At 39.3% G+C, this 27,845-nt stretch overlaps 2 protein-coding genes across 2 annotated transcripts; both read left to right on the top strand.

Moving 5' to 3' along the window:
* Nucleotides 1–4,594: 4,594 nt before the first annotated feature.
* Nucleotides 4,595–8,507, top strand: LOC131231136 (uncharacterized). Its single transcript, XM_058227227.1, has 5 exons — nucleotides 4,595–4,807; nucleotides 4,903–5,117; nucleotides 5,970–6,140; nucleotides 6,658–6,893; nucleotides 8,086–8,507. The coding sequence occupies exons 1-5, from the start codon at nucleotides 4,738–4,740 to the stop codon at nucleotides 8,342–8,344; spliced, it is 951 nt and encodes a 316-aa protein (XP_058083210.1). The 5' UTR covers nucleotides 4,595–4,737; the 3' UTR covers nucleotides 8,345–8,507.
* A 6,163-nt stretch (nucleotides 8,508–14,670) lies between these two features.
* On the top strand, nucleotides 14,671–20,347 carry LOC131231137 (uncharacterized). The gene is made up of 5 exons (XM_058227228.1): nucleotides 14,671–14,893; nucleotides 14,994–15,208; nucleotides 17,781–17,951; nucleotides 18,478–18,713; nucleotides 19,934–20,347. Exons 1-5 carry the CDS (start codon nucleotides 14,824–14,826, stop codon nucleotides 20,190–20,192), a joined length of 951 nt encoding a protein of 316 aa, XP_058083211.1. The 5' UTR covers nucleotides 14,671–14,823; the 3' UTR covers nucleotides 20,193–20,347.
* The last annotated feature ends 7,498 nt before the right edge of the window (nucleotides 20,348–27,845 follow it).

Here is a 27,845-nt window from a genome sequence, read left to right as displayed (position 1 = left end):
ATGGACTTCCTGCCATGGGGATCATATGCAATATGCATCCTAAGGCTTCATATTCAATGACCTAGACCATTGATGGGATTGGATTCACCGATAGAAGAGCCCTGCACTAAAGAAATTTGCATATGTTTAACCATTCGATGTCTTTAGGCGCCCCACTTGATTCCTTCTATGGTGTCTATTGTTCTTAGTTATTCATAATATCTCTGTTATCTCAAGTGACTCTTAATAATGGACCATCATATATATATTTGATTAATTCCATTGATGAATCTAATCTATTTTCAACCCTTGGGATGTTGAAGAATGCAAGTGCATAAGTGCATATCATAGGGCTTGTTTGGAACATGGGATTAGCTGGTATAGAATTGCATTTGGTCCAATGTAAAATCTATCAAGCAAGTGGAAACGATGAGAATAATTGGATAAATCCATGTATCATATCATTCAGTCCCAACTAGAGATACAACGAGATTTTGGTGGATTTTAAAATCTACTACATTCGTGGGCCCCACACTAATGCATGTGTTTTATCCACACCGTACATTCATATGTGCCCTTTACACATGAAAATTAAGTTGTAAATGCACAACGTGACCGACATCAATTGTGAAATTTGATCCATTGATTATAACTCCATGGTCCACCAAATGTAAGTTTCATCTAATACAATATTTTTCCCAAAGGAATAATTTGATCCCCAATGTAGGATTGGACGACCAAAATACCATAGTTTTTCTAAAGATATAATCATTGTGCAATGTTGGTGCTAATTATAACTAAGGCCTATTTGATTTTCCATGATACATGTAAGTCTTGGTAAATAAGTAATTATTACTTTTTCACCTAGTTTGAAACTGTAAGAGTAACTGTAACTTGAAAATCGATACAAAAGTGTAGACTTAAATCTGTGGGCTCCACCGTAATGTATATGATATATCCACACCGTCCATCTCTTTTATTAGAACATCTTGAGGCATGACCCAAAAAACGAGGTAGATCCAACACTCAAATGACCCACACTAAAGGAAATAGTGGCCTTAATTCATCCACCGTTGAAAGTTATTTTCTTCACTGAGCCCACATTGAGGCTTTTTCATCATTTAACCCGTTCACAGGGTCACACAGACATGAATAAGGGAAAAACACATACATCAGCTTGATTCAAAACTTTTAAGGGCCCTAAAAAGTTTTTAATGGTAAGCGTTTGATCCCCATTATTTCCTATGGTGTGGTCCACTTGAGCTTTAGATCTGTCTCATTGTTTTTCTCATGCCCTAAATTCGGTTGGCATAACAAATGATCGGAGTGGATGAGTAACATACATCACGATGAGCTCTACATTGATTTTGTAAATTTTTCGATTTAAGTGTTAAAAAAATAAGTTGTCACATCTGCATCGAGAAAGAAGTGCTAATTACCTAAGTAAATAATTATTACCCATTTACATTGTAATTATAGTTGAGCCGAAAATTCAAAACCAGCCCTTAATGTAAATCTATAGTAGGGAGTTACATTTTTAGGGGCATATATTAGGTGATTAGGATTGGACTAGATTTAATTCTCCCATTATCTTGATTCCGATCAAAGATTACTTAGAATTGGATCATCCAACTGATTTGTTTGTCCCTCCTAACTTGGGTCCGAACCAAAGCTAGATTTACTTGGATATTTGTTAGATCTCTTGATATATTCGTAACCTCCTCAAACATTATAGTCTCTAAATATCTTTAGGCAGATCTTCCATTTTGAAAGGATGGTAAGAGATGGTTTCACCGAGGGTATCATATCCAAAAATGTAATAAGATCCGTTTTCTTGACGGGTTATAGACATGATGAATATGACCATGTGACATTTGTCAATTCACTCTCCAAATAACGGACCTAAGGATTTGTACCTCTTTATTTTATTTTTTTACACACCCACTTACAACTTATACCTCACACACATACACCCACACACTCAAACCACAGTGGAATTTTACCACAATAGTACTTGAATCAATCGAGAATCGATAATGCTAAAGGAAAACCAATCGAAGCTACTCTCACCTGAATTTTGGCTGATACTAGACTGGTAGTATAGACCCGTGGCAGCCTTTCATTGTTTCGTATCATAGCCCTTGCCCTGGTGTGAATGGGCAAGGGCTATGAGTGACCATCCCGATGTATGAGTTTTATCTACATCATTTATCTATTTTTTTTTAGTATCATTTTAGGATATTGGCTCAACACTAAACAAAACTAAGGCACAAGTGGAACACGATTAAACTCTCATAGTTGAAAACTTGTTGGGAGCCACAGAAGTTATGAATCAAGCTGACATTTGTTGATTCCCTTCATCCAAGCCTACCTAACTTTACAAATGGATTCGATAGCAAATAAGCGTCATGATGGGCCCTAGGGAAGTTTTAACGGTGAGCATTATTATCACAGCTGCTTCCAGCATAGTCCACTTAAGGTTAGGATTGCCAAAATTTTGAGCTTATATCCTTAAAATGACATGGCTAAATGGTCAGGCGGTGCTGATAAAACCCACCTTATACGGGTGGCGACTCAAATCTCCTAACCTTTCCTAACTCTGGGACCGGACACGTAATCCACGTTGGTTGAGTAATCACATCTTAGTGTCGTCATTTCAGAAAAGGGCAGCGCTTGAGTATTAACTCAGCGTGACCTGATGAGTTACTTATTGCGCGCTTATCATACTGAGTAAACTCAGTTTGGCTCACCTTGAATGTCTGTGGCCTATCCACGCCATCCATCTCTTTTTACATCTAATTTAAGAGTTGAGCCCAAAATTAAAGCATATTCAGAGAGCAAGTGGATCATGCCACGGGAAACAGCGGGGATAACTAGAAACTTTTCTAAGTCCCACATTGATTGTTATTTACAATTCAACTTTTTCATGAGATTATACACACATTGACGAAGGAAAACCATTATAATAAGCTTCATCCAAAACTTTCCTGCCCCTCAAAATTTTTTTAACAGTAGATGTTTAATTCAACTATTTTATATGATGTGGCCGATTTAAACATTGTATATACTTTATTTTTGAGCTCAAGCTCTAAAATCATGTGATGGAGGAAATAAAATACATAAATGATGATGGACCTTACAGAGTTCACTCACAACGCTATGTATAGTGAGTTACTACACTTCCAAACTAAGCTAGAGATGGACCGTCCGGTTAGGTTATGTGGGGCCACTTTAATGATGTGTTTTATATGCTCCTGTTCATTCAATTTTTAAATAATTTAAAAGATAGAGTCTAAAAATGAGTGAATAGACCGCTAAAGTGAACCACACTTAGGAAACAACAAGGATTCAATATTTACCAATGTCTACAATTGAAAACTTGGTACGGACAAAAATTCCAGATCCAGTTGATATTTATTTTTACCTTCCCTCATGGTTTATGTGACCTTATAAACATGATAGATGGCAAATAAACGTCACCGTGGGCCTTAGGAAGGTTTCAAGGGTGAGGGTGATTGTCACCACTGCTTCCTTCTAGTGTGGTCTACAATCTTTGATCTGCCTCCTTCCTCACCCAAAATGATCTTTAAAATGGATCAATTGCTTGGATAAAAAAAAAATATATTATGTTGGGCCCACATGCCCCCACAAGACCCTCAGTCTCTAGGAAGCGGATTGGCTGGTGTACCACACACCTGCAGTATAGATGGTGTAATCTAATTATCAAGTGGACCACACTTAAAAAATTAGTGGGGAATTAAATGTCTACCATTGAAACCATTTTGGGGGTTACAGAAGTTTTGGATCAATCTGAAATTTATTTTTTCTTTTTATCCAGATCTTTGTAACCTTATGAACAGATTAAACAGAAAATAAACATTAGGACGGACCCTACGAAATTTTTAACGGTGAAAATCATTATTCCTGCTGCTATTTATGGTGTGGTCCAGTAGACCTTTGGATATGATTCATTTTTTGGATAATGCTGTAAAATGATCTCGAAAAATGGATGAACGGTGTGGATATAATAAATATATCACTGTAGGGTCTTACGTAACTTTGATCTCTTTTGAAACGTTCGTGCAACTCGGAGCTCAAGGAGCGTGACACGTACCTACAGCAGCTATATAGCTGGTGTGTGGTACACCAGCCAGTCCGCTTCCCCGCCTTTAGCTACGTACTGGTGCGAGTCACACCAACCATTATAATAAAGACCGATGAAAAGACAAGGTACGGGAGCTGGTAGTCCTGGAACTACCCAAGCGAAATCGTGGTCCGCAGCTGGGCTATCCGGATCATTCTAAGAACCCATCGTGGTCCGCAACTCGGCTATACGGATCATTGCAAAAACCCACCTCAGAACATGGGCCATTTACCGTTGTACATGAATGTAAATGGCCGACTATCTGTTCAGAGATCAAATAACCAAAATCGACTGCGGCAACTCGAGCCTTTCACATAGTCTATTGGCGGGACCTACATTTTGAACGGTTCTGATCATCCATTCACATGTCCCAACTAGCAGAATACAAATTCATTTTGGTACTCCACAGACTACAGACTACAGGAGTGGGTCACGCAGACGTGATTATCCGGAAAAATAGGTGTACCTAAGCAAAGACAATTTTAAAAACCGACTAGCACAAGAATACTCGTCCCAAACGAATGGAAATTGCGAAGATAAAAATCACTCTCCGCAACTCCTTGTGAATCTACGCGTCTTCCTTCTCCTATTCATAGCCAATCGCCATCCAAGGAATGGAGAAGATACAGCACAAGCACGTTGACATAAGAGGACTGAAGCACCACATCGCCGAAATAGGAACTGGTGCCGAACTCAACTTCCCCTGTTTTTCCTTTTGCAGTCTACATATTTTCCGCTGCTTTCGTATAGTCTTTTTGAGTGTTCTTGTTCAACTGCAGGTTCTGTTGTGGTGGTTTTCTTGCATGGATTCCCTGAGATATGGTACACGTGGAGGCATCAGATGATCGCATTCGCTGATGCTGGATTCCGGGCAATTGCTCCTGATTGCAGAGGCTACGGACTCTCCGAACAGCCTCCCGAACCGGAAAAAGCATCTTTCATGGACCTTGTTCGAGATCTCCTCGCCATGCTTGATTTGTTTGGCATCTCAAAGGTCTGATAGCCACAGATTATTATTATTATTTTTTCATTGAAAAAATTTCATTAATCCATGGGGAAATACGACGTTGTTGTACAAATACTGGCCGATAAAATCTTTTTAGTAAAAGACGTCTTTAATACAATCGAATATCAGAAAAGTAGAAACTTCTCAGTCCTTTTTTTATTTTTATTTTTTATTTTTTATTTTATTAATTTTGCACAGAAGGAATTTCAGTTTAAGCCATGCTAGGATCCGAGGTTACTTCAAACACGAGGAATATGAATTCACAAAAACATTGTTGCTTTGTGATTTTTTGAGTTGTGAATCGAATCTTTTTTGGTAGAAAATGTCTTTAAATATCAGAGAAATGAAAAGAAGAATGCAGAAAATGTAAACTTCTCTGTCCTTTTGCATATGCCACTTCAGTCTCCTTCCTGCTTCTGTATTTCCTTTTAGGGGCCGTTTGGATGCCTGTAAAATTATTAAGTTTTAAATGGATTATAGGTAATCGGATTACACGGGCTGTTTCGATACTTGTATTTGCCAGTAAAGGCTTTACAGGCTGTAAACACATTACAGCTGTAATCTGAATTACCTGACAAACAACCATGTTTCATATTACAGGTAAAGTCTTCCACCTGCTGTTATGTTATTTCAAAACAGAAATCAAAGGAAGATAAATGCATGTCAGAAAAAAATGAAGAATCTAGAAAGAAAAATACATTTGATATGAGTTTTTGTTTTAAACTATATCTTTCAACTCTGAAGTAAATTGCTTATCCTATAATTGTTTACTCTTCTTTCTTTCTTGTCTTACATAAGAGTCATTAACATGTTGAATTCTTGGTGATGATGGTTGGGAAGGCTTTCCTAGTTGCGAAGGATTTTGGAGTTCTCACCGCGTCGATGTTTGCCGTCCTTCATCCAGAAAGATTGCTGGGATTCATAACATTAGGCATACCATTTCTCACTCCTGGTCCCCAGTCAGTCCGCCAAGATCTCCTCCCTGAAGGCTTCTACATATCGAGGTGGCGGGTAATGTAGTTCTCCTTTTCTCCTGCAGTCTTGAGAGTAACCAGTGCTGAATGAGATATGCAATGCTAATTGTTGGATATGAGATCTACTAGAGGACATTAAAGCTGCATGCAACATTAGCAATACTGAAATTTAATTGAAAAAAAGAAAAAGAAAAAGAATTGAAGTAGTTATGCAGATTTCGCTAAATTAAGGCAAATGATGCCTGTAATGTCACACGCATTGATTGCTTCCAACAGAAGCAAATCAGAATTTATATGCAGTGTAGCAGTTAGAAATTCCATGGCTTTCAACTTTCTACACCATCTTAAAATTGAGGGTTGTAATCCCTCAAAAGTTCCCATTCTACAGTCAAATAAAATGGTTATCAAGGGTTGTGACTCTTTATGCTACATGGGAACTTTGGTAATTCAACAATAGAAGGGAATGTGAACACTATTTAAGCTCTTGCTTCTTTTTCAAACTTGAAAATTTTATTCCCCCATGTCAATCTATTGCCGATGCACTTATTTTACAGGAGCCTGGAAGAGCTGAAGCAGATTTTGGACGGTTTGATGTCAAGACTGTAGTGCGTAACATTTACATTCTCTTCTCCAAAAGTGAAATCCCAATAGCTGGTGAACATCAGGAGATCATGGATCTGGTTGATCCATCCACTCCTTTACCGCCCTGGTTCACAGACGATGATCTGACAGCCTATGCAACGTTATATGAGAAATCTGGATTCCGTTTACCATTGCAAGTGCCATATAGGTTAGTAGGGCTCTCAAACTCCTAAGCAGAAAATGAACTTCAATTAAATTATGACAACTAGCCTTAGTTGTGTTTTTATAGTCTTCTCTCAATCTTGGGTGCATTTGAAAGTAACCCCAAAACGGCATTTAGTTGAATATGTCGGTAGGGCCACCTTGCATTGAATTTCCCAAGCATTTTAGATGAGTGGAAGTGAAAGTCAGACATGCTACTTATAAGTTTTCCACTTTTCTGCTCCAAAATGATAAATTCATTTGTTTCATAGTACTTCAGGACGAATTGAAACATAAGTTCCTGGAAAAGCTTTCCTACCTGACCCCGAGATACTTCCGAGTTTCCAAATTAATTAACCTTGCTAATATAATTACGAATGAGCTGGTTGCATGACTGCTACCAGTATTCTGGGGTGTATTTTCTGGGCCCAAAAATGATACAATATGGGGTGTTTGGACTATATCGGCTAGAATTTCGTTGGCCCAAAAGATTTTGAAAAATTATTGAGAAATGGGAAAAAAGTGAAACACCAGCACCTATCTTCTGCTTCGTAACTTGCATTCAATAGTTTATTAGACCAGTCTTTGATTTCAAAAAAAAAAAACATTGTTGGCTTGACCTGCTGAAAGCCAACCAGATAGGACCTAATCAAACACAGACCAAGCTTGATTTGGTGGATTAGAGCCTGTTACATTAAAATATAATGAACAAAAGATGGAAAAAAAAAATTTGAAAAAGTAGTGATGACTTGCCATTTTCTCAAAATGGTTCATTCTACTTTGAATTGTCAATTCCTACTCAAATCATGTGGCTTTTATCTCCCAAATAGGCCTAAATCTAGTCTAATATGGTTTCTAAGCTTCCTCCATGGTTGAAAGGAATAAGATGTAGAGAACAAGAGAAATTTAGAAAAAAAAAGAAGTCAAAAGGGGGCCTTTATAGTTGTATTGGACCCAATATTGTCCACAACCCGTATCCGCCGATACAGGCCTTTTCTTTAATGAGATTAACTCACCCCATTCGTGTAACGCAAGTGATCCATATGGTTTCTATATTGCCAATAATGACTCATATATAGGCTATGTACAATTGTTGAATACTAATACTACATAAAAGATGCTGAGAACTATAATATCTCTATATTATGTTCATGAACTTACATCACCGGAGCACTGACAATTTTGTGGGCTTCCATTAGGACGCTGAAGGAAGAACTGAGTATAACAGACCCTAAAGTTCAACTTCCAGCGTTGCTGATCATGGGTGAGAAGGACTATGTCTTCAAATTCCCAGGAATTGAGGATTACATAAAGAGCGGAAAGGTGAAAGACAATGTCCCAGATTTGGAGATCATATACATTACTGAAGGATCACATTTCGTTCAGGAACAGTTCCCAGACCAGGTGAACCAGCTCCTCATCAGCTTCCTCAACAAGTACTCTACTGCAGAAAAGTGATTGTTGTATTCTGTATTCCATTCTTATATGTTTGTCTGGGATACTTGGGATGGTTATCTATTGGTATGGATAAATCATAGACTCTCATCACGGCCGTATTATGAAGTTTGATTTTCACCTTGGACTGTGAGATAATGAAATGAAATTTCAGATGCCTTATATAGTTTTGTTACTATGAAAACACGTGAATGAATATCATAGAGACAGATCCAGGGTGGAACACAGAGAAGGATGAATGTGCATAAAAATCTCATTGCAGTTTAATCATTATCGAACGATGATGAGATGTTGGTCCACCAAATCCCATCGCCTGCTAATAGATCAGAGCAGGTGGGACAGTAGTGACATTGAAATGCTGTGATCTTTCATAGGGGATCATTCCTCTAGTTAAGTAAAAACTTGAGATGGGGTTCGAGTCTGTAGCTCAGTGGTAGTTGGACCTAAATCCAAAACACTGAGTTCCCAGGTTTGTGCGCAGCTTTCATATAAAAATTAAATAAAATCAAAATAACCTGACATGGAATATTGAATTTATAACTTCTTGCTTCACCTTTTTAAGGATCTCTATGTTTTAATTAAGTACAAAAAATAAAACTTTAAGAGTTAACAACTTAATTCTGCAATTAAATTATTTTGTCACTGAAAGATTTCCTTTTTCACCCTTTTCTTTGGCAGATAACTCAAAAAATTTCCAAATGCTGGGTAATGCTGTTACCATGTTAGTGTACACACAAATTCGGCTGCTTATAAATGTAAAATTTCAGGCCTTGGCTATGCATTATTGTCCTACTTACCAAATATATTATTTTCAATGAATGAATCTTAGCACCCTTAAGGCCCATTTGGATACCAGCAAATAGTTACTTTTTCTACTTACAGAAGCAGATAAGTAACTTATTTCAGATAAGTAAATTTGGTTTCTGATTAGTTATAAGTAACTTTTTGACTTAAAATTACTTAATCACTTCAGTTATTTTTTAAAAGCTTTTCTACTTTTCATAAGTTGCTTAAGAGAGGCGTCAGGAGAGACAAAAGAGTGGAGAAGCTGATAAGTATGTTGTTTACCAAACATACTTGTATGCTTAATAAGTAGAAACTAAGATAAGCTACTTGAGGCATAAGTAGCTCATCTTAAGTAACTTAAGATCCAAATGCTCCCTTAAAGTCTGCAAACCTTAATTTATTGATAGAAACAGAAAAAAAAATGAAACACTTTCCAATGATTTTGCAGCATGGAGGAATAAATGCAGTAGATGGTCCCCACATCTCAGAGCTAGAAGAGCATTTATGATAAGGACCACAAACACATGTGCAACACAACCATTAATATTGCTCAATTCACCAAAAGGATGAACTATAAGACAGTAGAGATAATGCAAGTAGATAGAAGAAAAATAAAATCTTCTAGTTATAGAGCTGCCTTACCTTTAACACATTTGTTTTCTTAGGGGACTGATGATGAGTGAAGATGGAAAGTCTTCATCATTGAGAATGATGATGAGTTGATGTATCTTTACCGACAGAGTAAGACAATGATATAGGCTCTTACTTTGGACTTGTTGGACACTTGTATTGGTGCATTGAGGTCAAGTCTCTAGACCATGAGGCCCGTCATGTGTGGACAATGATTGACTTGAGGATGTACTACTTTTGATTAATCCTTGCACATGAGGATGTGATGAATCAATGTCTTGATCATGTATACTTCGACTCACTTCATGAAGTCACCATGTGACCAATATAAGTTGGTGTGGTTGCACGCATCCATAAAGTTTGTTAAGACCCACATGGGCCAATAAGGGATTCACTGGTTTCTTAGAAACTTAATTAGGCTTATATCTTACAGATAAGATGTCCATCAAGTAGTTATCCACTGGGCTTAACTTTGAAAAAGTTTTACAAATATTTCTAACTGTTAAACTTTTATTTTAACGGTTAAAATAAATTTGATCACAGTTAATGATGACTTGATAGCTTAAATTTGGTATAATCCAAGGATCCAATCAATTTAGATACATGAGTTAAGGCATGATCACAACCTTTAAATGTAATGAAGCACATGAAAGGCTATAAGGTGGTAAAGTACCATAAGTGATTTTTTCTAAGAACCATAAGTCCTCTTTACTTACAAATTGTATCTTAGAGGGAGTGAAGCCTATAAACAAATAAAGAGAGCCTTGGACCACCCTTAGGTGCCAGCAATAAAGAGGAAGAAATAGATCATTGAAAGACTTTAATGTCTCCTTTAACCCTACTTCAAGGATTGACACATAGATCTCATCCTCTCTTTCAACTGGGATGGATCAACAAGAGAACTTCTAATTGAAGGAGCAATATTGAAAAATTGACCATTCCTCTTCGACATTGATAACATAAATTGTAGTAGTTGAAATTGGTTTTTCTTTTTTTAAAATTTAAGAATATTAAGAGATTGTTTGGATAGTAAGTCATTTTGTTTAAATTACTTATGCCTTAAGTAGCTTAAGTAGTTGATCTTAATTTCTACTAATTCAATAGATAAGTATATTTGATAAGTCGTTATGTAATCTCTTCAATTAATTTTATCACCCTTTTCTTTTCTCTTCCATATTTTTAAAATATCTTTTGTTAAATTCTCTTTCAATTTTACTTATTCACATGAGATCCACCTTTAATATCCACCGTCCATCATACCGGGCCAATCTTTGATGTGAACCATTCATCATGTTAGGCCCACCTCGGCCACTCTTCAATGTGAACCATTCATTGTATGGGCCCACCTTTGATGTGGACCATCCACCTTGCAAGGCTCACCTTTAATGTGGACTATCCATCATGCTAGACCTCAGTTCGAAGTGGGCCTCCATCACGTGGAGCCTGCCTTGGATGTAGGCCATTCATCATAACAGGTTAACCATTGAAGTGGACTGTCTATTATGTGGGGCCTACCTTGATGTGGGTCATCCATCGTGTGTGGTCCATCATCAATTTTAATTGTTTATCCTGTAGGGCCCACCTTCAATGTCCACCACCCATCATGCGGAGCCCACCTTTGGTGTGGACCATCTATTGTATAAGCCCCACATTTGAAGTGGGCCATCCATCATCATGTGGGGTCCACCTTGACTTGGGCTATTTATTATTGAGGGCCGACCTTTGATGTGGACCATCCATTATATGGGGCCCACCTTTATGTTGGCTATCTGTCATGTGGAGCCTACCTTCAATGTCCACTGCCCATCATGTGAAACCCAACTTTGATGTGGACTGTCCATCATGAGTAGCCCGCTTTAGATGGGGGCCTTCATCATTGGGGCTGATCTTTAGTGTGGACCATTCATTATGTGGGCCCACCTTGATGTGTGAGTCATCTATCATGTGGAACGCTTCCTGAAAGTGTAGTCCTGAGCACCTCCGCACGCTTGGGTCCTTTCTTAGTGACCCGAGCCGCTCCTCTAGTGGCCCTCTCTACAGACATCAAATGAGTGGCTTGTGCTGAATGAAAGAACATTATTGGGCTTTGGAATTTTAATCAGCTGCTTACAGCGCTGAGGTGAGGCCATCAAGATGTTCCAATCTGTTGATTTTACCCCCACTGGAGTGCGTAGTCGCCCCAACCACACGTCGTTTTCACTGGATAAGGTTCCACACAATTGAGAAATCACATCAAGTGGAAAACTCTCAATCATGCACATCACGCCAACCATTATATAAAAACAATAGATTTTTATATGAAAATTTCTCATAAATTCCAAATTTACCACTAATTCTTTCATGAATGTTAATCCCGTCCATCGTTTTTCTTTAAAACGTAAAAAAGTAAAAAAGAAAAAATTGGGCCCCACATTATAAACCTATGACATCCTGCCTATGAAAAATATGCACCAACTACAATAATCCCATAGACCAAAAATCTATTAGATTAAATCACTAGATGGTATTCTACGTGATGCAATTAAGAGCTCGTGCTAAATCATAGTTAGGAACGTAGAGAACTCAGAATCTCTAGAATAAAATGCCTTGTTTTGTGCTGTGTCCTGGTGTGTTTGTTTATGTTATTTATGAATGCCTATAAAATCGCTCAAACAAGCGAAATGCATAGTGAAATAGGCATTAACAGGTCCATTGTGATGCATCATTGTCATGGGTCTGTCCATCTGAAGTGCCCTCTCATGTTAGGCCGAGTTCTTAGAAATTAACAATATCAGATGGGCCACACTGCGGGTAACAACCAGAGCAATGAAGACAGAGATCACCCCTACAAAAACTTTAAGATTGTGTGGACCTAAATTGATGCGTACAGTACTTGATGTAAAATTTGGATCCAAAATGAATGGTCCAATAAAAGCTCCAGTTCCCATACAATCAAAGGATATGATCATTACACATAATCTTAATGCCTTCAGAATTGAACTTGAATGCAAACAATGGACTGTTTATCCATCAGAATGACCAAGTTGATTTTATTTACACTTAGTTTGATGCAGGTCACGTTATCCCATAGGAGGTTGCCACATTTTGGTGCACTAGCACGAACGGTGGGAGAAAAATGTACTAAGGACTGTCGACACTTATCTGTTAGTGCCACATATTCTATCAAAAGCAGACCCCGTTCAAAATCATATGCAATTTATATCAGAAAAAGGTAAACATCATTCACAGGACACGTAATCAACACACGAACAACATATGTAACCCCTAGCGTATGTAGTAAGTTTCAAAAAGTCTTGCCAATGCCGGATTCTTTGCAGTCCAGCTTGTGCATGGCATAGTCGTACCAAGTTAAATAAAAAGGACAAATTTCTTAATGATGATTAACATTCTCTCCAAGGTAGCAGGTGGTTTTTTTTTTTGTTAGTTAGTTAGTACACTCTACTATCAGTTCACACTTTAGTGCTATCTACCCCCACTAGGGATCGATACTAAGACCTTAGCATGAGACGAGGTATCTTTCACTCGATCTACCACTTGAGATACCGATCAAGGTGTGAAGGTAGCAAGTAGTTAATAGTTACGAAAAGCCCGTTTGGATTTAGATGTAAATCATGCAAAATGATTTTGCATAATAAGAATTCCAAATCCTACTAGTACATAGCCATTGCACAATTGAAGATTCATTAAGAAGCCACAATGTGGCCACTGCCTCTTCAAGCTTGTGAAAAACAGTACTTGTAGAAGAAAATCAGGCCCTCATCATAACTAATCAATCTTTCTACAACAGAACGCTCTTTATTAGTTTAGCTTCTTAGTAAGTTCCTAATTTATACATCGCTAGCCATGAGCTACTAACTTTATACCATGACAGTCTTACCATCGATTGTTTTACCATAACAAACTGCTTCGTTAATTATTTATTCTCTGCTTAATTTATCCTTTTCCTTCTCACTAAATGTATTCTTTCCTTACATTTAATTAGTAAAATAACAAGTTAACTTTATTTTTAATCTTCTCCATTATTTATTACTTTGCTAAGAAATTTAATATCCTATTATTATAATTGAAATCTTCTTCTTCTATAGTAACACGTGGCTCTAACAATAAGTAGTTGAACAATCAAGCCAATCTCCACTAATCCTAACCTGGCTAGTTTAGTGATTAATTAAAAAAGGTGGCAATTCATTTGAGTCCAGTAAGACTATGCCGGACACAGTTCTTAATTACACCCGTTTAGCTCGACATGGCAGGTATGGTCACGTGTGTGGATTTAAAAGCACCAGATGGGGAAGCGGATTGGCTGGTGTACCTCACACCAGCTATATATAGCAGCTGTGGGTACGTGTCGTGCCAAGGTGAACACCGACGCTCATCAGCTCCGAGTTGTACGAACGGTTCAAAGGAGATCAAAGTTACATGGGCCACACAGTGATATATTTATTATATCTACACTGTTCACCTATTTTTAGAGATCATATTAGAATATTATCCAAAAATTGAATCATTTCCAAAGATCATATCGACGACACCACAAATAACAGCGGAGATGATGATTTTCACCATTAAAAAAATCGTACATACAATCTGTTCATGAGGTTACAAAGACCTTACTGAAGAGGATTTTTTTTTTTCCAAAACTTCTGTGGCCCAAAAAGGGTTTCAATGGTAGACGTTTAATCCACCCCTACTTTTTGTAGTGTGGTCTACTTGATAGTTATATCTGTATTATTTTTCGTCTCAAGCCTTAAGACTAGCTCGCAAAATGGATGAACGGTTTGGATATAACACATACCTCGTAATTAGACCCACGCCAATACATCAGCTATATAGCTGGTGTGAGGAAGACCAGCCAATCCACTTCCAACAGACAGGGCCACAAAAGACGAATGTCCAGAAAAAGAAACAATGCTAAAGATTCGACAAGTGTAGGAAGTCACTCGTAAGTCGTACCAAACACATGGGAAAATGCATCATCTTCTTAGTACCTCAGAAAAAGCACTCCCTGCAACTCCTCGTCAGTCTACTCATCTTCCTTATCCGATTCATCGCTGATCTCCATCTGAAGAATGGAACAGATACAGCACAGACACGTCGACATAAGAGGACTCAAGCATCATATCGCCGAGATTGGAACCGGTGCAGAACTCAACTTCCCCTGTTTTTCTTTTGAAGTTTTCCTAGTTTTTTTCCGCTGCTTTCGTATAATAGTCTTTTCAATGTTGTTGTTCAAGTGCAGGTTCTGTTGTGGTGGTTTTCTTGCATGGATTCCCTGAGATATGGTACTCGTGGAGACACCAGATGATCGCAGTCGCTGATGCTGGTTTCCGGGCCATCGCTCCTGATTGCAGAGGCTATGGACTCTCCGAACAGCCTCCCGAACCGGAAAAAGCATCTTTCATGGACCTTGTTCAAGATCTCGTCGTCATGCTTGATTTGTTTGGCATCTCAAAGGTCTGATAGCCACAGAAATTATGTTTCTTTCTATGTTTTTTTTTTGGGCATTTAAGGAATTTATTAAAAGACATGAAGAAATCGAAAGTTATTTAAAAAAAGAAGAAAGAAAGGGAATTTGAATTCACAAAAAATACTGGTTGATAAAATCTTTTTTATTGGTCGTTTGGATGGCTGTAAATGGGGCAAATTTGATGTAGAGTGGGCGGCAGACACTTTAATGGCAAAGATGGACTCGAGAAGGGCCGATCATGATCTGGACCGTCAGAACCTTAAATCAGACGTATCTCGCAAACCGGGATGAGTTTTTCGACATATTCTATATGATTTTGGGGTAGGATAATCTACTTAAGCCAACCAACCCTGCTATGCCGGGTTGCCCACGCCGAATTTGTGAGATTCCATCAGATTGACGGTCAAAAGTCCCGTTTACTTTCGTTTTTACTATAAATAGTACGTTTTAGTTCGGTATAACTTTTGATCCTTTGAGTTGTAGAAGTTGTGCCCAAATTTGAAAATGACTTGGAAAAATTAGGAGTATAACGTGGTTGGCCAAATTGGACACTTACTATTTTTGGCCGAAGACCATGAAGTGTAGGATGGATAGAGGCTGTCTATAAATAGTAGTAAGTCACATTTTTAGGGTGTTTGAGTTGAAGTCTAAGTCTAAAACTTCGTTTAGGTTTGAGCTCATTATTTAAAGGGCTGTAATTTCATTTAAAAAAAATCATCAATCAAATTATTTCGAATTTATTAGGAATTATTCATGCTTTTATCCCTCGTGGATTTGAGGAAGCTCTGTGAGGAGTCCAGAGAACTCCATGGATTCAGAATAGTTAGCCCCTAAGGAAGATAGTGATCGACCTCATCATGTCCCTCCTTACGCCGAAGTTGTAAATGATTTACAGGAAAAACATTTACACTCTGCGTTTGGAGACGTTTTTAACCTGTAAATGATTTATAACATTTACCGCTATTTCATTTACAGGCAAAAAGGTGGGATTTCATTTACAGCCTCTCCATTTACAGCCTAACGGCTATATTTTCAAAGATTGTCTCTCCATTTACATGACTTAAACAATTTACAGGCTATCCAAACACAGACAATGATTTACCTATAAAGCATTTACAGCTTACAACCAAACAAGACATGCTATAAATGGTTTACACCTGTAAATGATTTACCACCCAAGTCATTTACAGGCATCCAAATGATCCCTTGATTAAAAGTGTCTTTAATACGAATATCAGAAAAATGAAATGAAGAGTGTAGAGAAAGTTAACTTATCTGTCCTTTTTTAAAAAAAAAAAATGCATTGAAGGAATTTCAGTTTAAGCCATGCTCGAATCCAAGGTTACTTCAAACTAGAGGAATTTCGATTCAAAAAAATATGGTTGCTTTGTGATTTCTGAGTTGTTAATCAAATCTTTCGTAGTACAAATGAAATATCAGAAAAATTAAAAGAAGAATGTAAAAAATGTAAACTTCTCTGCTCATCTGCATATGCCACCACAATCTCCTTCCTGCTTCTGTATTTCCTTTTAGATTAACACAAAACATACAGAAAGATAGAGTATAAATCAGAGAAACAAAGGGAAGAAAATAGAAAATAGAAAAAAAAAGAAAAAAAAAGGAATACTACTTTCAGTATGGATTTTAAGTTTTACTTGTACCAATGTAATTAGTCAGCTCTGGAGTTGAAATGTTGAGTTTACAATGATAGACTCTCATAAGGTACCCAAATGCCCTGTCATGTAATTGGTGACACACATGAATCAATTAGGTGTAAACCAACACAATTGATGTGGCTGCAATACCAGATCTCAGATCTGAGACAGGTCATGTGCAATAGCTGGAATTAATGGGGGGAGGGGGTGAATAGATCAGTTTGCAAAGGGGCGGGATGGGATGGGTTTGAATGAAGATGCGTGCATATGCATGAACAGATTGTAGCCGGTTGCTGATCCAGGTGACAAGAAGTCGTATGATCGGATTAAAAATCCCATATCAGACGCTCTAATACCATGTAAACTAACACAATTGAATTCTTAAAGAATTTGGGGATACTTAATCCTTCCCCTCTTCGATTAATTTATAATGAATGGATGGTACATATGTGGAATGAAAATAAGCATATGAAGAAAATGATACAAAAGGCGGTATGTAGATCCTACGGTGGTCTGCTGGACTACAAATATATATACATTAACAGGAGGGTAGTGTCTAGTGGGCAGAGCCGTTTGTAGAACTCTTGCCAATCTACCATTTAAAGGGCAACTGGAAAGCTCTGGGATAAAAGGCTAAGATGACGATGATGATTATGACTTTTCTACTTCCTCTTCCACTTGCTGTTATGTTCTTTCAATATAGAAATTAAAGGAAGATAAGTGCATGTCAGAAAAAAATGAAGAATCTAGAAGGAAAAATACATTTGATATGAGTTTTCATTTTAAACTATATCTTTCAACTCTAAAGTTAATTGCTTATGCTATAATTGTTTACTCTTCTTTCTTTGTTGTCTTACATAAGAGTCATTAACCTGTTGATTTCTTGGTGATGATGGTCGGGAAGGCTTTCTTGGTTTCGAAGGATTTTGGAGGTCTCACCGCTTCGATATTTGCCATCCTTCATCCAGAAAGATTGCTGGGATTCATAACATTAGGCGTACCATTTCGCACTCCTGGTCCCCAGTCAGTCCGCCAAGATCTCCTCCCTGAAGGCTTCTACATATCGAGGTGGCGGGTAATGTAGTTTTCCTTTTATCCTGCAGTCTTGATAGGAACCAGTGCTGAATGAGATATGCTATGCTAATTGTTCGATGTGAGATCTACTAGAGGACATTTTAAGCTGCATGCAACATTAGCAATACTGAAATCTAATTGAACGAAAAAGAAGAACTGAAGTAGTTATGCAGATTTCACCAAATTAAGGCAAATGATGCCTGTAATGTCACACGCATTGATTGCTTCCAACAGAAGCAAATCAGAATTTCTATGCAGTGTAGCAGTTAGAAATTCCATGGCTTCAACTTTCTACACCCTATTAAAATTGAGGGTTGTAATCCCTCAAAAGTTCCCTTTCTACAGTCAAGTAAAATGGCAACCTTTCATGAAGGATTAGCAAGGGTTGTGACTCTCCATGCTACATGGGACTTTGGTAATTCAATAATAGAAGGGAATGTAAACACTATTTAAGCTCTTGCTTCTTTTTCAAGCTTGAAAAATTTATTCACCCATGTCAATCTATTGCCGATGCACTTATTTTACAGGAGCCTGGAAGAGCTGAAGCGGATTTTGGACGGTTTGATGTCAAGACTGTAGTGCGTAACATTTACATTCTCTTCTCCAAAAGTGAAATCCCGATAGCTGGTGAACATCAGGAGATCATGGACCTGGTTGGTCCATCCACCCCTTTACCGCCCTGGTTCACGGACGATGATCTGACAGCCTATGCAATGTTATATGAGAAATCTGGATTCCGTTTACCTCTGCAAGTGCCATATAGGTTAGTAGGGCTCTCAAACTCCTAAGCAGAAAATGAACTTCAACTAAATTATGACAGCTAGCATTAGTTGTGTTTTTATAGTCTTCTATCAATCTTGGGTGCATTTGAAAGTAACCCCAAAACGGCATTTAATTGAATATGTCAGTAGGGCCACCTTGCATTGAATTTCCCAAGCATTTTAGCTGAGCAGAAGTGAAAGTCAGAAATTTCTACTTATCAGTTTTCCACTTTTCTGCCCCAAAATGATAAATTCATTTGTTTCATGGTACTTCAGGACGAATTGAAACATGGTTCCTGGAAAAGCTTTCCTACCTTACCCCGAGATACTGAGTTTCCAAATATACCTTGCTAATATAATTACAAATGAGCTGTTTGCATGACTGCTACCAGTATTGAGGGGTGTATTTGCCAGGCCCAAAAATGATACAATATGGGGCGTTTGGACTGTATTGGCTAGAATTTTGTTGGCCCAAAATATTTTGAAAAATTATTGGGAAAAGGGAAAAAAAGTGAAACACCAGAACCTGTCTGCTGCTTCTTAACTTGCATTCAATAGTTTATTAGACCTGTCTTTGATTTTTTTATTTTTTTATTTTTTCAAAAAAAAAAGAGAAAAGGTTGTTTGTCGGGTTGTCCTGCTGAAAGCCAACCAGATAAGACCTAATCAAACAAAGATCAAGCATGATTTGGTGGATTAGAGCCTGTTACATTGAAATTCGATGAACAAAAGATGAAAATAAAATAAAATTGAACAAGTAGTGATGACTTGCCATTTTCTCAAAATGGTTCGTTCTACTTTGAATTGTCAATTCCTACTCAAATCACGTGTCTTTTTATCTCCCAAATAGGCCTAAATCTAGTCTAATATGGTTTCTATGCTTCCTCCATGGTTGAAAGGAATAAGATGTAGAGAACAAGAGAAAATTGGGAAAAAAAAAAAAGAACTCAAAGAGGGCCTTTATATTTGTATTGGACCCAATATTGTCCACAACCCGTATCTGCCGATGCAGGCCTTTTCTTTAATGAGATTAACTCACCCCATTCGTGTAACGTGAGTGATCCATATGGTTTCTATATTGCCAATAATGACTCATATATGGGCTATGTACAATTGTTGAATACTAATACTACATAAAAGATGCTGAGAACTATAATATCTCTATATTATGTTCATGAACTTACATTACCGGAGCACTGACAATTTCATGGGCTTCCATTAGGACGCTGAAGGAAGAACTAAATTTAACAGACCCTAAAGTTCAAGTTCCAGCGTTGCTGATCATGGGTGAGAAGGACTATGTCTTCAAATTCCCAGGAATTGAGGATTACATAAAGAGCGGAAAGGTGAAAGACTATGTCCCAGATTTGGAGATCATATACATTCCTGAAGGATCACATTTCGTTCAGGAACAGTTCCCAGACCAGGTTAACGAGCTCCTCATCAGCTTCCTGAACAAGTACTCTACTGCAGGAAAGTGATTGTAGTATTCTGTATTCCATCCTTACATTTTTGTCTGGGATACTTGGGATGGTCATATAGTGGTATGGATAAATCATAGTCTCATGACGGCCGTATTATGAAGTTTGATTTTCACTTTGGACTGCAGGATGATGAAATGAAATTTCAGATGCCTCATATAGTTTTGTTACTATGAAATCATGTGAATGAAGATCATAGAGAGAGTTCCAGGGTGGAACACAGAGAAGGATGAATGTACATAAATCTCATTGCAGTCCAATCATTATTAAATGCTGATGAGATGTGGGTCCATCAAATCCCATCGCCTGCTAATAGATCAGAGCAGGTGTGACAGTAGTGACATTGAAATGATGTGATCTTTCATAGGGGATCATTCCTCTAGTTAAGTAAAAACTTGAGATGGGTTTCAAGTCTGTAGCTCGGTGGTAGGTGGACCTAATTCCGAAACACTGAGTTCCCAGGTTTGCGCGCAGCTTTCATATAATAAATAAATAAAATAAAAATAACCTGAAATGGAATATTGGACCATTGTATCTATAACTTCTTGCTTCACCTTTTATGGATCTCTATGTTTTAATGAAGTACAAAAAATAAAACTTTAAGAGATCACAACCTAATTTTGCAATTAAATTATTTTGTTACTGAAAGATTTCCTTTTTCACCCTTTTCTTTGGCAGATACCTAAAAAATTGACTTGTCAATAAATCTTTGAGAGATGTGCCTCTGAAAGACTTCAAGGCCAATTCAATTTTCGAAACGTTGGGTAATACAGTTACCATGTTAGTGTAACACACAAATTCAACAGCTTATACGTGTAAAATTTCAAGCCTTGGTTATGCATTATTGTCCTACTTACCAAATATATTATTTTCAATGGATAAATCTGTGCACCCTTAGGCCCCATTTGGATGCCAGTTACTTTTTCTACTCACAGCATTACATAAGTAACTTATTTCGGATAAGTTTAGTTTCTGATTAGTTATAACTAACTTTTTTTAACTTAAAATTACTTAATCACTTCCCTTTTTTTTTTTTTTTTAGCATTTCTACTTTTCATGAGTAGCTTAAGAGAGGAATCGGGAGAGATGAAAGAGAGGAAAAGCTGACAAGTATGTTGTTTACCAAACACACTTATATGCTTAATAAGTAGAAACTAAGATAAGCTATTGGAGGCATTAGTAGCTTAAGTAACTTATGATCCAAACGCCCCCTTAAAAGTATGTAAACCTTAAGTTGTTGATAGAAATAGAAAAAAAAAATGAAATACTTTCCAATGATTTTGCAGCATGGAGGAACAAAAGCAGAAGATGGTCCTCACATCTTAGAGCCAGAATAAAATTTATGTTAAGGACCACAAACACATCCATCAATGTGATGGGGTTTTTCCTCCCAGTCCGCGCTGCTCGACCAGTCGAGAGGGCCCACTCGACCGGTCGAGGCCACTCGACTCAAAGTCCAGCAAGGGTGTTGTTTGGTGCTCGACCAGTTGAGGGTTATACAGATTCTATAAGACCTGTACCCTAGTTTGTACCGTTCCGTAGGCTTCCGCGGTCCTTCCGGTCGAATTTCGGCAATTCTCGACTCGTATCCAACGTTTGCACGTAATCCTAAGCCGAGTCCCGCATACCGAAGTCGGCTCGAACCGAAACATATACCTTGGCGATCGCGCCGTCGCCGCGACTCGCGCACTAAACCGATACTCAGGGTAGAAGATGCAGGCCCACGTTCAATTCGAAGAAAACGCCGCACGTACGAATTCCGAGAGAATCTCTACGACCTATCCCATCAATCAATCAATCAATCTCATCAATCAAGTATACATCACACATCAACTCAAGTACAAGCAACCCATACCCTATCCTTACCTCTCTCTTACACAAGCTACCCAAAGTCAACTCTCTCTCTCCACCCATCCCTTTCTTACAACCCATCACTCCACCCATCACCCATCACACCTCACCCATCCTTTTCACCCATCATTTCTCTCTTCCTCATTTCTAAAAAATCTCTCCAAGTAACACACTCTCACACGTCCAAGCTTCTCCCTCCCAAATGCCAAGCATGGCCCACTTTCCCTACTCTCTCATCTCCCATCTCAACCGTTGATCCATCATCTACCACCATCAAAAGAGAAGGCAAGGAGCTAAGGAGGCTAATGGAGCAAGAAGGAGGCCTAGAGGTGGGTGATCCATCGTTTATTTCAACTTTAAGGGTCCACTTGTTGTAGGACCCACTTGATGTATGTGTTATATCAATGGAGGGCCCATAGTGGCGGGGTCCCTCCTCTTGATCTCACCGTATCTCTCTCTCTCTCTATGTCTTTATTTCTCTCTCTTTTGTTATGGGTGTGGTCCACTAGATCCACACCGATCGTGGACCCACCATAATGGATGTATTCTATCAAGGCCGTCCATCTGCTTTTTCCATGCCATCCAGTGGGCTTGACCTGGATGATGGAAAAACACATATATTAGACTTATTAGGTGGGCCACATGCATGTGGGACCCACCGTGATCTTCATTCCCGTCCAGCGTCTCTGGACGCTCGCTGGACGAAGTAGGGGTGGATATCATGGAGTGCGTGTGATGTCAGGGGTGTGTACTTTCAAGCTAATAAAAAAAGGGTGCTTTTGAGGTGGGCTACTCGTGTAGGCCCTACCTTGATGTTTGTATATAATCCAAGCCGTCCATTTCGTTCCCCAGCTCATTGTAGGCGTTGAGCCAAAAAATGAAGCTAATCCCTTTTTTTGGCGGGCCATACCATAGGAAACAGTGGTGTTTACCATTGAAAACCACTTGGATCTTTTTACTCGCTAAGAACAGGCCGCATATTGGACTCATTTGGTCGGTCTTGAACCGTGGAATCCAATGGCTGGAGTGGATTTATCTGATGTGGGCCCTACAGGGAAAAAACTGTAGAATTTCGAATTTTCAAAAAAAAAAAAAAACAAAAACAAGCAGTAGCGCCGCTGCTGCTGTTAGAGTACACGCAGGCGCTGCCTGTGCCTGGCGGACGGAAGGCCTGGCAGGGCCCTCACGGCCCAGCTGTGGGCCCCATCGTGATGCGTTTCGAACATCAACACCATGCATTTGATGGGTCCCCTTGGACCAGGAGGCCACCCCAAAAATCAGCCGTATACGGAACTCAGGTGGGCCACACCATCTAAAATAATGTGAAGACATGCCTAAAACATATAAAATCACTTGGTGGGCCTACCTGAAATTTGAATGCAGCTGAAACCTGGTCTGAACCCTCAACCAAGTGGGACGCACATAATGGGTGGGCTGGATTTGTGAACCACATCAGGGTGGACTCCCTGTCCACGTGACCCTATCAACAGGTTGTATGGCAAATAAACATTACAGTGGACCCCAATTGCTCCCCTGGTCCACGCAACCTCACGAACAGTTTGGTTGGAAAATAAATATTATAGTGGCCCCCCTGGCCCACGTGACCTTATGCACAGGTTGGAAGGAAAATAAACATTATGGTGGGCCCTGGTCCATGTGACGTTGTGAACAGTTTGGATGTCATATAAACAATACAGTGGGCCCTAGGTCTGAGTGACCTTGTGAACAATTTGGATGTCATATAAACATTACCATGGGTCCCCAGGTCTGGGTGATCTTATCAATAGGCTGGATGGAAAATAAACATTATGGTGGGCCCCACATGGGACCCACTAAGGCATGTATTGTAATCCACACTTTCCATTAGTGTGGGCCCCACCGTAAGGTATATACTTCATCTATGCCGACCATCCTTCCCATCCCTATGGGATCCATCATGATGCATGTGTTTCATCCAAACCGTCCAACCATTTTGGAGATAATTTAAGGCCCATTGTTGAGGCCTATCTTGACTTGTATGAGGCCCATTATGATGTATGCAAGGCCCATGTGACTAGGCCCATCTTGATGCATTTGGGGCCCGTCATTGAGGCCCACCTTGATATATATACGAGACCCATGTATGAGGCCCATTTGATGTACTGGGGGCCCATGGGTCGAGGCCCAATAGGATGTAAATAAGGCCCATTGTAGTGTGATTCCACCATGGTATATGTGTCGACCCTTATAGCGAGCTATGCTTTAGGAGCAATGATGGTTTAATGTCCACATTGCAAGGATGATGTTGGTTAAATTCCGCATTGTCACTCTCCCTAGGGCCCTTTGATAAGCCCATACCTGTAATGTGTACGCTGTCTAGTCCCATCTTCGTTTTGATCAGAGCCCATCACCACATAACATGTATAGCATAGATCCATGATTCATGATCATACGCATCATATGTATGCATGATATGAGAAGTGACTGATCATAACATATGCCTTCGGGAAGATCGTTTATGGGCTTCCTGATAGGTGGAGTCGCCCCACATGAGCGCTCGGTACGCGCAGGATTGTTGCATGTCTGATAGTATGATTCATGCTCTTGCATTAGTGTGATTGTGATTACTGTATGCCCTAGTGACATTAGGGTCATAACCTTCACAGACACATCGTGGGTGGCTGGATTGGATACCGAAAATATTGTTACTAAGCATCGGGGCGCCATAGATGTCCCTGGGTGAAAATTTCTAAACCCGATGGTACCAAAGGATGACTCCAACGTCAAGACCGAGTGGATATATGAGCGCACAAGGGCCAAATACCAGGAGGCCGTGTCTCCCACTGTGTCGTAGTCGGTTGGAAAGGGGTGTGGCCTTACTCGCCCGAGGGTAGGGGGCAATACTAAGCTGAGTTTGACCAGCTCGCGAATGGGTCTGCTATCGACATGCCGGATAGGTATTGACATACTATTGGTCAGGCAGATAGTGAGGTTTCTTACGCTCACTTGGACTGTGCGACTAGGAGAGCAACAGTGCCACTTGGAGTGTACTAAACCCCGGTGATTATCCAAAATGAGAACTGTACTGAGACATGATGAGGATTGACATGCTTGAGTTGCATCTCGTATCACATGGCCGTGTTATGGCCGATAACATTCATATCTTGCACTGCATAGCTTTAGTACGACTGATTGCATTCATGTACTCATCACCATAATTTCGTATTACTCTGACCTCACATTCTAAGCACGCTTATATTGCGCACACACTTGCACTACCCTCTAAGCTTTCTATAAGCTTATGCACGATTGATGCATGCAGATGACGCGAGGATGCAGCCGTAGCCTTGTCGCAGCAGGAGCATGCAGTCGAGCTTTTGGAGTTTCTGTTATTTTCACTATATTGTATTTCCCTCTCATATGCTTTGTACTTAAAAGTGGATTTTGTGATGGTGTTCTTGTGGTTATTGTTCGTGGGTTATGCTCATGGTTATGCTCATTATGAATCAAATTGATATTAGAAATCCTCCTTGTAGGATCCCAGGATCGGAACTTGGTAAATGGGTGCCGAGAGTCGAGAATGGGGTTCTATGGAGGCTGTCGACGCTGGATTCGACGATCGAAAATTTTGTGAGCCCGGTTTCCAAGTTCGGGGCGTGATAGATTCAGTCCGGATTTGGTGCGAACTGCGTAAATTTGAGGCGATTTTCGCAGAGGTGTGGAAAGGAGTTTCCTAAACTATAAAAAGGGGTCCTAGGGTTATTCTAGGGTAATGCAAGGGGGTTTTCAAAAGCTATGAAAGGGTTTGCTAAAGGGTTTTAAGGCTTTCTATTTCACGTCCAAGGTGAGAGAGAGAAAAAAAAAGAGGAAGAGAGAGAGAGAGAAGAAAAAGAGAGAGAGGAAGCTTGTGGAAGGGAGGGTTCTGCTCGTAGAGGTGATTTACTGCGCAAGCGATGTTTCAACACTTATACGTCCTCGTGATCGGTGAGATCTCTCCGTTTTCTTTATTCTCTTATTGTTCATCCGCTCCTGCCTGAGCGAAGAAGGTTTGATCCAAGTGTTCACACCCCAAGTATAGGGTTGCGATGTAGTAATAATCTCGGTAAGACCGAGGTCGAATCCACAGGGATTGAATCTTGTACGTAATCTGAAAGTAACTTGAACTAGAACTAGGCGAAGATGTAATCTAAATCAGAAAACTTTAAGGGAATAATCATGAAATCTTAAACTAAAACTTGTAAAATTCAAAGGTGAAAAACTAGGGTGCTAAGGATCCACTTGTAGAAATCAGGGAGATCTATGCTTGATTCATGAACTCAACTGGACTTCGAGTTCCATCTTCATCTAGTTGGAAGATACTTCATTAAAAACAATTATGAACGTCCTTTGATCTAGTCATCAGTGGATAAGAGATATGAGAATTAGACTTGATTCCATCACAAGGCCATGCCCATGAGACAAAGCAAACAACAAAATCTAACCAATCCACATCCATCTGAGAGAGTTATGAACATTAGGACGGGTTCCGTCATCCAACCATGCCCAGGAGACGATGGTGAACAATAGGGTTCCCAAATTCACAAACCCTATAATGGAAAGAATATACTCAAAGCTATTGTAGATCTATTGTAATTTAAGTCACAACAAACCATTAAAAATTATGAATATTTCTTATAATCAAACTTAAATCAAAGAGAGTTCGACAACCATAAATCAAAGCAATAGAAAACTATCCATCACACTACAAGCTTCACCTCTTAGTCCTAGCTAAGAGGTTTAGCCAATCACTACCATGATTAAACTAAAACTCTTAATAAAAGCATAAAGAAAAATAATTAAAGAAAGGGAAAAAAGGAACTCTCTATAGGCAGCCACGCTCCACACTTCCTCTCTCTCTCTCTGCCTTCTCTCTCTCTGCCTTCCCTCCACACCTTGGCCTCCACGGCGGCCCACTACCTAGCTTGCACGTCCAAGAGATCCCTCTTCACGCCCTCTCTCTCCCTTTTTATAACAATGAAAAGGTCGGTCGGTGTATAGAATTTACGTAGCAAGAGGAGAGGCGGTGCGTGCGAAAGGAGTTACGGAGCAACAAGTTTGGCAGCGAGATGCGGATGCGGAACATGTTTGGCGTCTGATCTTCGTTGCTTGGGTTGATTTTGGATGGCCGACCACATGAATGGTTTGGATTTTCATGCAGCTCCCTCATGGTTAGAAACGTGTGGGGTCTTCATGGTCCTGGTTGGTTTTGAACCCTCTATAAGATAGACGGTTTGGATTTCTTGAATGGGTATGCACGGTGGGCCACATCAAGGCTCAATGTGGGGATGATATTCACCATCACTTTCGATTTTGCATCCCCTGTTGCGGAAATACTGTTTAGATGTTTTGTTCAAAAAATAGGTGGGGCCCACTTCTGATGACATTCTGGAAGATCTACTCCGCTCATCATCTTCTTAGTAACGTGTAAGCCCATAGGTCAACGTATGAAGTAGATCCGAACTCTAGCTGGGCCATGCCATCCACCTGTGATGAGGCAATACCCACCGTTAAAGCAAACCTCTTCTCACTTACGTGCATGCATATAGAGTTCCTTAAATTATAGATTTGCCATCATTCTAGCCACCGTCTTCTAAAGTGCGTTATGTTTGAATGCACCCTTTGATTTCCTTGAAATTGAGCAGATATTCCTCATTTTTTGTGCTCTTTTCATCGGTCAAGTTTGGGTCATAATCTCTCAAGGATAACTAAGATGCTCTCTTAATTGTTATTGTCTGATCTTGCCCATCGGGTCACTTATACACTCATCTAAGGGCTGAATTTTGA

Source organism: Magnolia sinica, chromosome 17, assembly GCF_029962835.1.
Source record: "Magnolia sinica isolate HGM2019 chromosome 17, MsV1, whole genome shotgun sequence".
Taxonomy (NCBI): Eukaryota; Viridiplantae; Streptophyta; class Magnoliopsida; order Magnoliales; family Magnoliaceae; genus Magnolia; species Magnolia sinica.
Note: the sequence above shows the minus strand (reverse complement) of the source record. Positions and strands in the feature narration are given on the sequence as shown.

Coding starts and splice junctions, on each gene's coding strand:
- LOC131231136 (XM_058227227.1), top strand. CDS start 4,738: ATGGAGAAGATACAGCACAAGCACGTTGACATAAGAGGACTGAAGCAC. Junction 5,118..5,969: donor ATTTGTTTGGCATCTCAAAG/GTCTGATAGCCA, acceptor ATGGTTGGGAAG/GCTTTCCTAGTTGCGAAGGA. Junction 6,141..6,657: donor TCTACATATCGAGGTGGCGG/GTAATGTAGTTC, acceptor CTTATTTTACAG/GAGCCTGGAAGAGCTGAAGC.
- LOC131231137 (XM_058227228.1), top strand. CDS start 14,824: ATGGAACAGATACAGCACAGACACGTCGACATAAGAGGACTCAAGCAT. Junction 14,894..14,993: donor TATCGCCGAGATTGGAACCG/GTGCAGAACTCA, acceptor GTTCAAGTGCAG/GTTCTGTTGTGGTGGTTTTC. Junction 17,952..18,477: donor TCTACATATCGAGGTGGCGG/GTAATGTAGTTT, acceptor CTTATTTTACAG/GAGCCTGGAAGAGCTGAAGC.